At 41.9% G+C, this 16291-nt stretch overlaps 1 protein-coding gene across 1 annotated transcript; it reads right to left on the bottom strand.

Annotated features, from left to right (window-relative positions):
• Positions 1-4676: 4676 nt before the first annotated feature.
• LOC138978865 (uncharacterized) lies at positions 4677-16075 on the bottom strand. Its single transcript, XM_070351673.1, has 9 exons — positions 16024-16075; positions 14441-15245; positions 12828-13022; positions 10797-10960; positions 8423-8591; positions 7479-7593; positions 6142-6365; positions 5616-5754; positions 4677-5261 (listed from the first exon to the last, which is right to left on the bottom strand). The coding sequence occupies exons 2-9, from the start codon at positions 15182-15184 to the stop codon at positions 5104-5106; spliced, it is 1908 nt and encodes a 635-aa protein (XP_070207774.1). The 5' UTR covers positions 15185-15245; positions 16024-16075; the 3' UTR covers positions 4677-5103.
• Positions 16076-16291: the final 216 nt, after the last annotated feature.

Genomic DNA, 16291 nt, shown 5'->3' with positions numbered 1-16291 from the left:
TGTGTCTTATTGATTGATTGAATACGTGCTACTTGTGTCTTATTGATTGAATGAGTACGTGCTACTTGTGTCTTATTGATTGATTGAATGCGTGCTACTTGTGTCTTATTGATTGATTGAATACGTGCTACTTGTGTCTTATTGATTGATTGAATACGTGCTACTTGTGTCTTATTGATTGATTGAATACGTGCTACGTGTGTCTTATTGATTGATTGAATACGTACTACTTGTGTCTTATTGATTGATTGAATACGTGCTACTTGTGTCTTATTGATTGATTGAATACGTGCTACTTGTGTCTTATTGATTGATTGAATACGTGCTACTTGTGTCTTATTGATTGATTGAATACGTACTACTTGTGTCTTATTGATTGATTGAGTACGTACTACTTGTGTCTTATTGATTGATTGAATACGTGCTACTTGTGTCTTATTGATTGATTGAATACGTGCTACTTGTGTCTTATTGATTGATTGAATACGTGCTACTTGTGTCTTATTGATTGATTGAATACGTGCTACTTGTGTCTTATTGATTGATTGAATACGTGCTACTTGTGTCTTATTGATTGAATACGTGCTACTTGTGTCTTATTGATTGATTGAATACGTGCTACTTGTGTCTTATTGATTGATTGAATACGTGCTACTTGTGTCTTATTGATTGATTGAATACGTGCTACTTGTGTCATATTGATTGATTGAGTACGTGCTACTTGTGTCTTATTGATTGATTGAATACGTGCTACTTGTGTCTTATTGATTGAATACGTGCTACTTGTGTCTTATTGATTGATTGAATACGTGCTACTTGTGTCATATTGATTGATTGAATACGTGCTACTTGTGTCCTATTGATTGATTGAATACGTGCTACTTGTGTCTTATTGATTGAATACATGCTACTTGTGTCTTATTGATTGATTGAATACGTACTACTTGTGTCTTATTGATTGATTGAGTACGTGCTACTTGTGTCTTATTGATTGATTGAATACGTGCTACTTGTGTCTTATTGATTGATTGAATACGTGCTACTTGTGTCCTATTGATTGATTGAGTACGTGCTACTTGTGTCTTATTGATTGATTGAATACGTGCTACTTGTGTCTTATTGATTGATTGAATACGTGCTACTTGTGTCTTATTGATTGATTGAATACGTGCTACTTGTGTCTTATTGATTGATTGAATACGTGCTACTTGTGTCATATTGATTGATTGAATACGTGCTACTTGTGTCTTATTGATTGATTGAATACGTGCTACTTGTGTCTTATTGATTGATTGAATACGTGCTACTTGTGTCCTATTGATTGATTGAATACGTGCTACTTGTGTCTTATTGATTGATTGAATGCGTGCTACTTGTGTCTTATTGATTGATTGAATGCGTGCTACTTGTGTCTTATTGATTGAATGAGTACGTGCTACTTGTGTCTTATTGATTGATTGAATACGTGCTACTTGTGTCTTATTGATTGATTGAATGCGTGCTACTTGTGTCTTATTGATTGAGTACGTGCTACTTGTGTCTTATTGATTGATTGAGTACGTGCTACTTGTGTCTTATTGATTGATTGAATACGTGCTACTTGTGTCTTATTGATTGATTGAGTACGTGCTACTTGTGTCTTATTGATTGATTGAATACGTGCTACTTGTGTCCTATTGATTGATTGAATACGTGCTACTTGTGTCTTATTGGTTTAAACATAAGTTTATTTTAACAAAGGTTACAATCATGACATGTATACAAAGTTCACAGAAACAGCAACAAGCTAGAAGCTTATAGTGGTGTTCCTGCATGACATTACAACATAAGGCGGTAACGGGTGAAAATTTGTCTCAATAAACCAAATCTATTAATAACGTAATGAACGTTGCATAATGATTATAAAGAAAGACAGTAAAGGAAGGAAGGAGGGAAAGAAGATGAATAAAAGAAGAGGGATGGGTAGGAGATGTGCAGAAGTTTAAGTTGTTGTCCGGCTTGTAGAGCATTTATTCTGACTTACCCAAAGCGGCCTGAACGTTCAATGAACGAGTGTACGGTGGAAAAAATTTTCCTGTTCAAATCTAAAGAATACTGTCTGTCTCCGTTTAAAAGGTGGGGGAGGTGAATTGTGTGATTAGGGAGGGTATGTATAGTTTCTTGACGTGCTTCGCGATAATTTGGACAATCGAATATGAAGTGTTGTACGGATTCGGACGGGAATCCACAGTCACAAGATGCATCTGTAGCAACGTGACGTCTCACTAGATCGTTATTGAGATCACTTATATATAACCTGAGCTTACAGTGAATTATTTGTGACATGCGATCTCCAGAATAAAAATAACACGGCGGACTTAAATCGTTTTTTGACAAAAAGTGCTTAAATTCACTTAGGGAATCACTAAGTTTTATATAGTCTGGTAAAGAATTCCAGAGTTGTGTAGTAGATGGGAGAAATGAGTTTCTATATAATTCAGTTTTAAACGATGGAACTTTCCTGTCTAGAGGTCTGCGCCGGTGATATGGGTTATTAGTTGATATCAATGGTGGCAATATCGCTAATAAGTAGTTTGGCACCTTGCGGTGAACGATCTTGTGAAATAATATCAATTTATGACGTTTTCGCCTCTCTAGTAATGAAATAAAGCCTGACTCATCGTACAATTTTTGATGGCTTGTACCGCGGACTGCTCCAACAATGGTTCGAATTGCATCTAAGTGTGTCTTATTGATTGATTGAATACGTGCTACTTGTGTCTTATTGATTGATTGAATGCGTGCTACTTGTGTCTTTTTGATTGATTGAATGCGTGCTATTTGTGTCCTATTGATTGATTGAATGCGTGCTACTTGTGTCCTATTGATTGATTGAATGCGTGCTACTTGTGTCTTATTGATTGAGTACGTGCTACTTGTGTCTTATTGATTGATTGAATGCGTGCTACGTGTGTCTTATTGATTGATTGAATGCGTGCTACGTGTGTCTTATTGATTGATTGAATGCGTGCTACTTGTGTCTTATTGATTGATTGAATGCGTGCTACTTGTGTCTTATTGATTGATTGAATACGTGCTACTTGTGTCTTATTGATTGATTGAATACGTGCTACTTGTGTCATATTGATTGATTGAATACGTGCTACTTGTGTCTTATTGATTGATTGAATACGTGCTACTTGTGTCTTATTGATTGATTGAATACGTGCTACTTGTGTCTTATTGATTGATTGAATACGTGCTACTTGTGTCTTATTGATTGATTGAATACGTGCTACTTGTGTCTTATTGATTGATTGAATACGTGCTACTTGTGTCTTATTGATTGATTGAATACGTGCTACTTGTGTCTTATTGATTGATTGAATACGTGCTACTTGTGTCTTATTGATTGATTGAATACGTGCTACTTGTGTCTTATTGATTGATTGAATACGTGGTACTTGTGTCTTAATTTTAAGACCTCAAACAAATCTGACAAATTTCCAAGGGTCTATAAAAAGACTGGAGCCTTAAAAATCGACATTCTTCTCCATCTGAACGATCGTGTCAATCATCACAACTCTGTCCAGGCTTTTACTTGGAATGAGAGTATCCTTCAATTTGCTCACATAGCCAGGAACAGACTACTTCCAATTCAGTAGGGGGGCGACTATCCTCAACCCGGCGGGACCCCAGGTGGCGGATAGGGGAACGGCCCCCAGATATGGGGGCCAGCTGCGAATATAGAATAAGCAGTCCCGGACCAACTAGCGGTGTCTCCATCAGGACGGGGTGGGTTGGCAGATGGCACCGACTACCCTATAAAATGCGGCCTACGTGTCCGATGACGGTTACACCATGCGAGTAAGAGCCGCATTAAAAGCTCTAGCCCCGGGGTGGGACCCCCGGTAAGAAATCCCCCATGTGTTCCCAGGGTTAGGTTTTTGAGCCAGGAACTAAGGGCGGGGTAACCCTGAAAGAAACCTAAGGGCTGAAGTCGGAGGATCGGGGCCAACAGGCGCGCCTTAACCAACCATAGATCCACGCAAATCGTAAAAATAGCAAACGACAAGAAGAACACATACCAAAAATCCACAGCCAATCTACGTTCTGTGCAGAGTGCAAACATTTTGATGGCTTAATAATCTCTCGTCTAAATGGTGTCAGTTACAAAATCAATTCAATGAAAAATTCTCGCTCTGCACAGAAAGCAGCTAGTGTGTAGACTTGTGGATGTATATGTCCAAGTGGAAGTATATGTAAATGTTCTTATCCCTCGTAAAAGTCTGGGCAGATGTGTGGTGGTTTACATGCTTGTTACACCATAAAGAAGGTACCTTTAAATCTAAAGTGAAAGCCAATTACCGAAATAAGGAAGATTCATCCTGGAATATCAGTCTCCGCAGAGGACTGCATCGTACATGAGGATGACAGCTGTCTCCATCAAGATAACAAAAAAGACAGTCTAAAAAAATACAGTGAGACTCAAAATGGAGAGTCTTGAAACAGGGCTGTCGCTGTACTATTCATGCAGTTCACAGGTGACAACCAGAGCTTCTCTGCACTTTGGCCAAATTGGTCACCATCTGTATGATTCATTGACATCACAGGTGACAACCAGAGCTTCTCTGCACTTTGGCCAAATTGGTCACCATCTGTATGATTCATTGACAGTTCACTCATAAAAACACTTTGGCCGAATCAATATGATTCGTTCAGTTCACAGATGAAAACATTCTTCTTCACATTTTTGCTGACTAGTTTACCATCCATTCATTTCGTTCAGTTAACTGGTGAAAACATGCACTTTTGTGCACTAATTGTGTCGACTGTTTTACTATCTGCGTTTAACAAAAGGGAAAACGACTTCCACCAGACTGCAGAATAAGTGGCGTTTGTCCCCAAAAATGGCACCCCTCTCCAACTCGTTTACCATCTGCGGTCGTCAAAAGGAAAAACACCTTCTACCAGACTGCAGAATATTGGGCATTTAATGTCATGATGAATACTGTTCCTCTCCAACTTTTTTACCATCTGCAGTCGCCCAAAGGGAACAAGTCTTCTCCAGACTGCAGAATAAGTGGTGTTTATCACAAAGAATGCCGTTCCTCTCCAACCTGTTTACCATCTGCGGTCATCAAAAGGGAAAACACCTTCAGACAGAGAGCGGATGATGTGGCGTTTGTCGTGAAGAACGGCGTCCCTTTCCAGCTCTGCCCAGTGTAGCTTCTCTCCGGGGACGTTGGCCAGCTGATCGTATGATGACACTGGGAACATTCCTGCAAAATGAAAGAAAGAGTCAGGTATGAGATCACAATATTGTAAGACAGCCTAAAGCATGCCTATTTCCTCTTTGACTAAAACGTCGGCGACGTCGGCGGCGGCAGCAGCAGCAGCAGCATCACATCAGCAGCAACATCAGCATTATCATCATCATCATCATCATCATCATCATCATCATCATCATCATCATCATCATCATCAACAGCAGCAGCAGCAACATCAACAGCAGCATCCTTGTAATCATCATCGTCGTCATCATCTGGGCAGTGGAAACTCTATCTTTCATCATCATCCTCATCATTACCATCACCAGAAACAACAACTCATCATCACCGATAACAACGACTTACCAGCAAAAGACTGATCTGCACCACTGAGTGCATAGAGCACAGTCCACATGGAGCCAGAGAAGATCTCTTTGGGCAGCGGGAACTCGTGCTTCAGGTGAAGGGCCGACCCCAGGAACAGGTAGGCATGGCGATAAATGTCCTGAAAACATTAGCAGAAACACTTTTTGATAATTAGGATTGAACATTGTTGTTTTTGATACAGTGGACACTCCCAAAGCACCACAACCAACAGAATCGACACACAAGAAAAGATAGTTATTGGTAATTTTTTACTTATTTAAAAAAAATTAAAGTTGTATTGTTCGTCAAAACTTAATTGTTCCAATAAGCATCCTTTTATGTTTTTGTTGATAAGTACAGTGAAACCCTCCTTTTAAGACATCCAAAAATCAGAGAAATTCTGGTCTTAAAAAGGAGGTAAATTTACAGAGGATGTGAACAGACAATCTCCAAAGCTAAGGTCTACAAAGGGAGGAAGTCTTAATGTAGAGGGGGGGGGTGTCTCAAAAGGGGGGTTCCACTGTACCTGGAACTGCCCAGCGATGGAGATGCAGCGTGGGTCAGGGCAGATTCTCATGTCCTGCCAGGCGCTGTCTTTGGACGCTCCGAACGCCGTGGCAACCAGCGCCAGAAACTCCGGCTCTGTCACCACCAGACACTGGCCCCAGTTGAGCAGGAGGAAGTAGCGCAGCACGTAGCACACGAACCCCGTCTTGCGCCCGTAGCGGTCGAACCACGTCTTCTCTGGAACTGGTGATAGATTGGATTTGTCAGCCACTTATACACTTTATGATAACAGTAGATGTAACAACACTTTCCTGTCCATTAAGATGAGTACATTAAAATGGAAAACTTTCTTTGACGCATCCACCTACCTATTAACAATTTAAGACATACATGTTGGTAAGAATTGTTAGGATATATATAGTAATAAGGCAATAAGAAATCTGATAGACACATAAATACTGATGTATTAGCTCTTTACTGGTTCAATTTAACGAGATTACGTCACTCAGTAACAAGTTTTTACTTCAATCAGCTTACAATGAATCACTTTTTAACCACCAACAATGCAGAAGTGTGCAGATGCAGTGTTTGTGACACTACTGCCAGGACAAGTTTTTACTTCAGTCAGCTTACAATTAACCACTCTTCCACCATCCTTGTAAGTTTGACAAAAAACAATACACAAGTGTACAGACACAGTGTAGCTGTGTGGCAATACTACTGTGTAACATAGCTGCCAACCTTCTGATGTCAAAATCCAGGAGCCAGGGGGTCCAGGGGGACCGTTTAGTCTTGAATATGAGCAGGGAGAAGTTGTACAATTCGGGAGATTCCCGGAAAATCCGGGAGGGTTGGCAGCTATGGTGTACATTTTTAGCCAGCCTTCCATGGGAAAGGTCTGTGCGTTTACCATCAAACCAATGAACAAAAATAGACCTTTTCCGGAAATATCTATGTCAGGATTTTCACGCATTGTGGAAGAGTTGCACCCCACTTTATGGTGTGTCAAACAATAACACATGGTCGACCAGTTAAAAACAGCAATCGAAACAAATAACTAATTGAGATGTGAATGTTATGCGGCCTGTCCAGTCGATATGACCCTATTTCTTTCCAAAATATACACATCGGAGTTTACGATTTGTTCTAGCAATGATTGCTTGCCCTGAGTTATCGCCTACAACGTGTTTTGCTTGAGGTCACGTGAGTTTTGCTTGAGGTCATGTGATTTTTGGAAACACACTGCAGGCCATCATCACCAGTGAATCGTGGCTCCGATGTGCAGATTTTCAACAACAAAAAACACATTATATCTAGCGTACGGGTGCATAACATACACATCGGAGTCGGCCTTACTGGGCGGGTACTCCAAGTGGGACATGATGTAGTGGAACACACGCAGGTTCTTGAAGATCTGATTCGCCTTGATGTGGTTCAGCGCTGGAATATGGGGGTCGGACACTGCATAGTTCTGTCCAGGAAAAATACAAAATAATTATTACATTTTACTGGAGTTAATAACATTAAAAGTTTTGTTTCTGCAACGCGTCGGATTGGAATAACTTACCAAAAGCCAAAGGCTCGTGAGTCCCTTGATATTCATCCGCTGGGTCTTAACTGAAATACAAGCCATATAAAAAACCACTCGTGTTGTAACCTCTATATATATATGAATGAATGGTTAAACATTTGAAAAACAAAATCGTTGTAAGGGAAATTGGAAGTCAACAATGTTACACACACAGTAATCCTGCCCCTCCACACAAACTCTAGTGTGTTTATTTCTGTCATATTCACAATTGCAATGGAGATAATAATTGCTCATAACGTTACACTTAGCCAGAAAGCCTGGTTCTGCATATAACCATCACTTACTCTGTTGTCCATGTTGTCTGCATTTAGAGCGTTTACTTCCCTTTGTTTCGCACATTTTAGGAACAGAAAAGACAAATTGAAGCTATATGAAGCTAATTTTTCTTCTTCTGCGTTCATGGGCTGAAACTCCCACGTACACTCGTGTGGTTTTTTTTGCACGAGTTGAATTTTACGTGTATGACCGTTTTTTACCCCGCCATTTAGGCAGCCATACGCCGTTTTCGGAGGAATGAAGCTAGTTTTGTTAAGACCTATTTTGTAATACTAAGTGTAACGTCCATAACAAAGTAAAGAATGGCCAAATCTGTCAAACATTCAAATGACAGTACCAGTTCAAATGATTACTTTTTGTTGTACAAAATTTAAATAACGAAATTACTCTGTTCATAAAACAATCAGGCTAATCTAGTAACAACCTAACTGACCAAATTCTGAGCGACGTCGCGCTGAAAGCTCTGCCCCCATTCCGTGACGCCAGGCTTGTGTCTGGGCAGCAGAATGCCGTACAGCAGTGCTCTCAGAGGCGCCAACAGTTCTTCAGCCGGCAGACACAGGTTGCTGTCATCCAGAATGGAGCGCTGCCAGTAGAATGCTCTGTAAAATACAAGACAAAATGAGGTGACGGAAAAGGGGCGGGGATGTAGCTCAGTCAGTAGCGCGCTGGATTTGTATCCAGTGGGCCGCTGTCAGCGTGAGTTCGTCCCCACGTTCGGCGAGAGATTTATTTCTCAGAGTCAACTTTGTGTGCAGACTCTCCTCGGTGTCCGAACACCCCCCGTGTGTACACGCAAGCACAAGACCAAGTGCGCACGAAAAAGATCCTGTAATCCATGTCAGAGTTCGGTGGGTTATAGAAACACGAAAATACCCAGCATGCTTCCTCCGAAAAACGGCGTATGGCTGCCTAAATGGCGGGGTAAAAAACGGTCATACACGTAAAATTACACTCGTGCAAAAAACACGAGTGTACGAGGGAGTTTCAGCCCACGAACGAAGAAGAAGAAGAAGAAGAAGAAGAAGAAGAAGAAGAAGAAGAAGAAGAAGAAGAAGAAGAAGAAGAAGAAGAAGAAGAAGAAGGTTACGGAAAAAACGATGTAGAGTGGAACCCCCATTTTAACACATTGCTTTTTCACATTCTCTCTTCAATTAACCTGTTTGTTTGTTTGTTTGTTCGTTCATGGGCTGAAACTCCCACGGCTTTTACGTGTATGACCGTTTTTACCCCGCCATTTAGGCAGCCATACGCCGCTTTCGGAGGAAGCATGCTGGGTATTTTCGTGTTTCTATAACCCACCGAACTCTGACATGGATCACAGGATCTTTTACGTGCGCACTTGGTCTTGTGCTTGCGTTTACACACGGGGGGTGTTCGGACACCGAGGAGAGTCTGCACACAAAGTTGACTCTGAGAAATAAATCTCTCGCCGAACGTGGGGACGAACTCTCGCTGACAGCGGCCAACTGGATACAAATCCAGCGCGCTACCGACTGAGCTACATCCCCGCCCAATTAACCTGTTTAAATTTTAACCTCCATTTAAAGACTCCCTCCCTTTGGAGACCTAATTTTCTTACATTTTTGGAGATCTAACAAGGTGGGATCACTGTAACAGCATCAAGTTTAGAAGGGGGAAAACACACTGGATAGTACCACCTTGGTTGGAACACAGCCATTCAAAGACATCTGTACAAATGCACGTTTGGTTCGTAGTATTGCTGCCTTTGGGCTTTGCATTGCCCCAAACAAAGCATTAAACCTCTTTCACATCTATTTGCGAAGCGCGGGTCAATAGCCGGATGACAGCCAGATTCTCGTCTGTGTCTCTGAAGGGGTGCACAGCAAGCAATGTAAACGGTTTGAAAAATAGCTCAGTCAGCAGCAGCGCTGGCTTCAAAACAAGTTTTCGCTATCAGCGTGGGTCTGATCCCCATGTTCGGCGAGGAATTTATTTCTCAGAGTCAACTTTGTGCAGACTCTCCTCGGTTTCCGAACACCCCCATGTGCACACATGCGCACGATAAAGATCCCAAGTTCACAGCGAAAGTCTCAGGGCTTGGAAACAGGAATACACGCATGCAGGAAAAACAAAATGGGTAGCATGGTACTGTATGGCAGCTCGCTTTCCCCCAGTGTGAAAACGGTCTGAATTTCCATGAGGGTTAGGCCAAAAAAAAAAAACGTCTGTTTACGGTAACCCGACCGACCCTATTTTTTTCGCGCGACCCTAGACTTTTTGGGGCATTTGGGGAAAAAAATCTTGGTTTTTTTGCAAAATAACGTAAAAATATGGTTTATTGGAAAAAAAATCCCGACCTACCGACCCTATTTTTTTTGGCCTATGTTACCGTAAACAGACCTTTTTTTTTTGGCCTTACCGCACAGGACTACATATAATCTTCCTTCCCTCCTTCCCTCTGGGCAGTATGATATGGCCTGGAAAAAAAATGAGGAGAGGCAGACAAGAAGTAATATGATATCTCTCAACACTACAGAATCTGTGCCTTAAGGTGGTTTTTAATTTAGCACGAAGTATACTTCGCAAAGTCGACTTCGCTCAATTAAGGACAAGCTTTACCTAAACATGGGCAGGAAGGTGGCAGGGTAGACGCCAGCCTTAAGGACAAGCTTTACCTAAACATGGGCAGGAAGGTGGCAGGGTAGACGCCAGCCTTAAGGACAAGCTTTACCTAAACATGGGCAGGAAGGTGGCAGGGTAGACGCCAGCCTTAAGGACAAGCTTTACCTAAACATGGGCAGGAAGGTGGCAGGGTAGACGCCAGCCTTAAGGACAAGCTTTACCTAAACATGGGCAGGAAGGTGGCAGGGTAGACACCAGCCTTGATGCGTTCCGCGATGAGGGAGTGAATGAAGCCGCCTTTTTCACTCTCATCCGGCCCCAGATCCTGCAGCGAGTAGAATCGTCGGCTGTACTCCACTGCACTCGCCAGGTTTGCGTTCCTTGACTGAAAGTGCAAACAAAGCAGGAAAATACTCAACACACACTCTTCTACATGGGAGTAGCAGGCCACAAATGCAAAAGAAGAAGAACATGCATGCACCAGCAGCGTCAACTGCGCTTACCCCATAATTATATTGTGCTCTTTGAAAGTAAGCAAATTAAAAATTTACTCACAAAATGTATATGGAGAACGTATTCCTCAAAAAAGGATTTTTTGAAAAAGCTCATATTATGAGCGTTTTCCAATCATCCTTTTTGAGGAAGAATGTGACTTGTTTATTTCAATGCTTGTTAAATTCTCTCAGGTGCCAGGAGATTGGTTGTGCATAACTCTCGCTTACTCTTGTTGCACACGTCGTATGCAATTAGAGCGCTTAATAACAGTGACTTTTCTTTCTCAGATTTTAAAGTTAAAAAAGCGCTCTGCCTCAACTGATTTGGTTTGCCACAGATAATACAATCAAACCTGTCTATAACATTAACAACCACCCAAGGGACCAACTAAAAGTGGACCTTGTATAGACAGATGGTCAATATGGAAGGGTGAATTATAGAGGACAGAACCTGATCAGGCTTTTTGGGGGGTGGCAATGGGCAGGTGGTTGTTATCAAGAGGTGGTCGCAATGACAAGTTCCACTGTACCACTTTAGTATAAGTGCCGTTCAATAGGTTCAATTTAGGTCAGATTTAAGCCATGACTTGAAAATATGGTGGAGTGCTGCTCGACTCGACCGTGACTTGGAGCAGACTTTGCACTGTATTTCCTCATCCCGCTTACCGATTGGTTAGTTCAAGCCAAACTGCTCTGCCCGCATTATGAGGTAGCTCTGATAGCTGAACTGGCCTTCAGGTCTACCGAAAATCTAGTTTGAGCGTTTGTGTTGTTCACCTGGGCAGTGATTTTCATTTGACTTGGAGCCGACTTCTTCTTCTTCTTCTTCTGTGTTCGTGGGCTGAAACTCCCACGTACACTCGTGTTTTTGCACGAGTGGAATTTTACGTGTATGACCGTTTTTACCCCGCCATTTAGGCAGCCATACGCCGCTTTCGGAGGAAGCATGCTGGGTATTTTCGTGTTTCTATAACCCACCGAACTCTGACATGGATTACAGGATCTTTATGCGCACTTGGTCTTGTGCTTGCGTGTACACACGAAGGGGGATAAGCCACTAGCAGGTCTGCACATAAGTTGACCTGGGAGATCGAAAAAATCTCCACACTTAACCCACCAGGCAGCCGCGGCCGGGATTCGAACCCTCGACCTTCCGATTAAGAGGTTGACGTCTTACCACCCCGCCACAGTGCCCGTCAGGAGCCGACTAAAATCGCTTGAAAGATATGGGGAAAGTTGGTAGAAAGTCTGCTATGTGAACCAGACTTTAACCTTCACCGTGCTTTGTGGGTCGTGGACGACCCAGAGCCTCACAAAATCGTCTTTATTTATCTCTGAAAGTATTTGGAGTTTTTAATTGAGGCTTCATGTAATCTCTTATCACCATACGACGATCCCATTGCCCAAGTTTTGAAAGATTATCTTTGTAAACAAACAAATAAACGATGACGTAATTTGAACTACACAGTCCGGATGATGTGGGTCGTGGACGACCCATATGGAATTACGTAAGGAATTTTACGTTCTTTATCCTTATTCGGATGGCGTGGGTCGTGTACAACCCATACTCTGCAAAGAGGCGGAAAATCGTTGATCCCTATTCGATTGGCATGGGTCATGTACGACCCATACTTTTTACGTTGAATCCTTCTTTGGAAAGGATGGGTCGTACACGACCCACATCATCCAGACTGTGTAGTCCAACGCATGATCCGGTGAAGGTTAATGCAACAACTTATTCCTGGGAGTAGCACCCACCATCTCTTGCTTGAAGAGGGTGCAGTTCTCCACACGCTTATATTCCTTGACCCAGGCCGCAAAGCTAAAGAGGTTGCGGTAATTCTCGATGCCCAGCTTACTGGCTATGGTTACTCCCTTCTGCTTCAGGTGGTGAGCGGTGAAATCGTTGCCTGCGATGATACTCAGTTCCACCACCATCTCTTCCTCCGCAAACTGAAACATAAAAACAAATGGAAAAAAAAACCCACTTATTTTTTTCTAAGCGAGGGTGACAATACAGCAAGACCATACTATTTCAGATTTTCTGTTTATATTTATAGGCTCTGTAATTTTGCCTCCATTATGAGACTCAGACCCCTCCCTTTTACGACCTGATTGTCTTATATTTGTTTAGGTCTTAAAAACGTCCCACTGTGAAACTAAAAGCACACAGTCATTGTGCTTTTTACATTTAGTCAAGTTATGACTAAATGTTTTAACATCGAGGGGGGAATCGAGACGAGGGTCGTGGTGTATGTGTGTGTGTGTGCGTGCGTGTAGAGCGATTCAGACCAAACTACTGGACCGATCTTTATGAAATTTGACATGAGAGTTCCTGGGTATGATATCCCCATACGTTTTTTTCATTTTTTTGATAAATGTCTTTGATGACGTCATATCCGGCTTTTCGTGAAAGTTGAGGCGGCACTGTCACGCCCTCATTTTTTAACCAAATTGGTTAAAATTTTGGTCAAGTAATGTTCGACGAAGCCCGGACTTCGGTATTGCATTTCAGCTTGGTGGCTTAAAATTAAATGATGACTTTGGTCATTACAAATCTGAAAATTGTAAAAAAAAAATTTTTTTTATAAAACTATCCAAATTTACGTTCATCTTATTCTCCAACATTTGCTGATTCCAAAAACATATACATATGTTATATTTGGATTAAAAACAAGCTCTGAAAATTAAATATATAAAAATTATTATCAAAATTAAATTTTCCAAATCAATTTAAAAACACTTTCATCTTATTCCTTGTCGGTTCCCGATTCCAAGATATGATATGTTTGGATTAAAAACACGCTCAGAAAGTTAAAACGAAGAGAGGTACAGAAAAGCGTGCTATCCTTCTCAGCGCAACTACTACCCCGCTCTTCTTGTCAATTTCACTGCCTATGCCGTGAGCGGTGGACTGACGATGCTACGAGTATACGGTCTTGCTGCGTTGCATTGCGTTCAGTTTCATTCTGTGAGTTCGACAGCTACTTGACTAAATGTTGTATTTACGCCTTACGCGACTTGTTCTTAAATCTGCAGGGCTTGCCCCATAGAGGGACTACTTTTAATGTTGGTTCTGGAAACAAGTTCAGTCACTACATGTACTGACAACTTGCAGATTGAAATGCGAGTCCAAAAGCCAGTATGTCATTCAGCTACAAGTTTTGACTTTGGTCTGCTTAACATGTGAATTATCTCTTCTAATTATATCACCCATCTTGAGTTTCAAAGCAATCAATGCCCAGATAAATTAATTTTATGCAAAAATTCATAAATATATATATCCAGAAAGCGTGAGACACGCGGCCATCATTAAATTACACTAAGAGTAAGACTAATATTTTCAGTTCCAAATAATTCAAGAAAGGTACCTGAAGCATTCGCTGCACACCTTTGGCACTAACAACACCACAGAGCAGCCGTTCGGGTTTCCACGGTAACACCAAAGGCTGTGTAAGGCCAAGGTCACCGCCAAGGTCAAACAAAACATTGGGGATGAAGCGGCAGTCTTTGAACACACAGAAGTCGGAATCGTTGCTGATGACAGCGAAAGCTTTCTCCCTCTCCCTCATGTGTTTGGCGATCAACGAGTCGGCTTCCCCCACCGGCATCTGTATCACCTCACAGCCGGCATTTTGCAACGTGCTGACAATCTGAACTTCCAGCAACACGCCGCGAATGATGGCCTCGTCTGACAAGTCTGCCACCTGGCCCTGGCCAGCGCACACCGCCAGAATCTCTCGCTTCCGCTGACACTCTGACCGCAAGCGGTACTTCCACGTGTCCATTTTCTGTTTGGTTTCCATGTAGGACGCTCCTTTGTTGCCATCGATGTAGAACACCAATGAGATTCCCAGACTCTTAAAGTCTCTGGCAATTTTCCCCACAAAAGCGTCCATTGTTTCGTACTCCGCTCCCAGAATCCGCAAGAACTCATTATGCTTGAAAGCAGCCAGGCTCTTCCACAGAGAACGGACCAGTAGATGTTCAAAGCTGTAGAAATCGACAAGAATTTCGATCCCACCTCTCTCTTTGGCGACCTGTACCAGGTCCACTGTTTCACTGCACTCCTCTTTTCGCTCCACTATGGCCGTCAGAAGCCCGCGGATGCCCATTTTGAAAGGTCCCAATCCGAGTCAAAGTTTCAAAGAGAAACTTCAATTTCAAAGTTTTAACCTGAAACAGGAGAAGAGTGACAATGAGAGCGCATGGTGCGTAGAATTCAAATTTACTGTGTTTGTTCCATGTATTATTCTGGATTTTTAATCCTTTTAAACAAATTAAAGGCACTTGAGTAAGTTGAGAAAAAAGAAGTAATTCTTTTAAATTATTGATGAGTCATGAGAATTTGTAATTCTATAAGTATAACATTTGGTTTTCACTGCTGTTGGCTGGCATAAATGCTTTGCCTTCTATTTGATTTGGTCACAAGAAAAAGAAGTAATTCTCTTATCCATATATCAAGAAACCTATACAGTAGTATAATTCTTCGTGCAAGCTCCTGTAGTAATCTATAGGCAGAGCTAAGTCTATTAATAATGCAAAGCAACTGGCAGTGACACATATTAATACAGCACTTATGAAGTGGACTTCTGGCAGTTCTACAACTGAGAGATCTGTGAATATTGCATTGTTTGCTGAGTCTATAGCATTAGGAACTTTGCAACCGAAGCTTGGACCAAGCATCTGCTCCTGGGATGCGGAATCTGCTGTCTGCTATAGATCTTCGTTTTGCTAGGAAGTCAACGATGGGATCAGCTCGTTACTCCCCCGGCTCGTTACTCCCCCTTAGGGTTAGGGTTAGGCTAGGGTTAGTAAAAAGCCGGGGGAGTAACGATACAGGGGAGTAACGATCGTCAACGATTAAGCTTACTGGCTGGATGTTTTTCAAGACAAAGGATAAAAGCAAGGCAAAGTTAATATGTGTATGCACAAAAGACAAACGGCATCTTACCAGCGTCAGTTAATTATTCACACCCGAATCCAAGTGGACGTCCCACCGGCACATCCCATCTTGTTTGGGAAGTTAGAGATTTGATACCATTTTAAGGCAATATTATACCAGTTTAGTCTACTCTGTTATGTTTAGTATCTGTAATGATTTTGTTGAGAAGTCTTGCCATGTACGGCACAATTTACGTCGAAAAGATTTCTTCATCGTGCGTTATTACAGGAGAATGTCATGAAAATGTTATGCTTCGTTTGCTAATGAATGGAATAAT

This window comes from Littorina saxatilis, linkage group LG10 (assembly GCF_037325665.1).
Source record: "Littorina saxatilis isolate snail1 linkage group LG10, US_GU_Lsax_2.0, whole genome shotgun sequence".
NCBI lineage: Eukaryota > Metazoa > Mollusca > Gastropoda > Littorinimorpha > Littorinidae > Littorina > Littorina saxatilis.
This window is presented reverse-complemented; position numbering and strand designations above follow the sequence as displayed.

Bases quoted from the DNA above. Each gene is read 5' to 3' on its own strand.
- LOC138978865 (XM_070351673.1), bottom strand. From the start codon at position 15,184: ATGGGCATCCGCGGGCTTCTGACGGCCATAGTGGAGCGAAAAGAGGAG. The intron at 7,594-8,422 runs GTCAGTTAGGTT...TTTCCTGGACAG, and splicing joins GCGACGTCGCTCAGAATTTG to AACTATGCAGTGTCCGACCC. The intron at 6,366-7,478 runs GTAAGGCCGACT...ATCTATCACCAG, and splicing joins CCACTTGGAGTACCCGCCCA to TTCCAGAGAAGACGTGGTTC.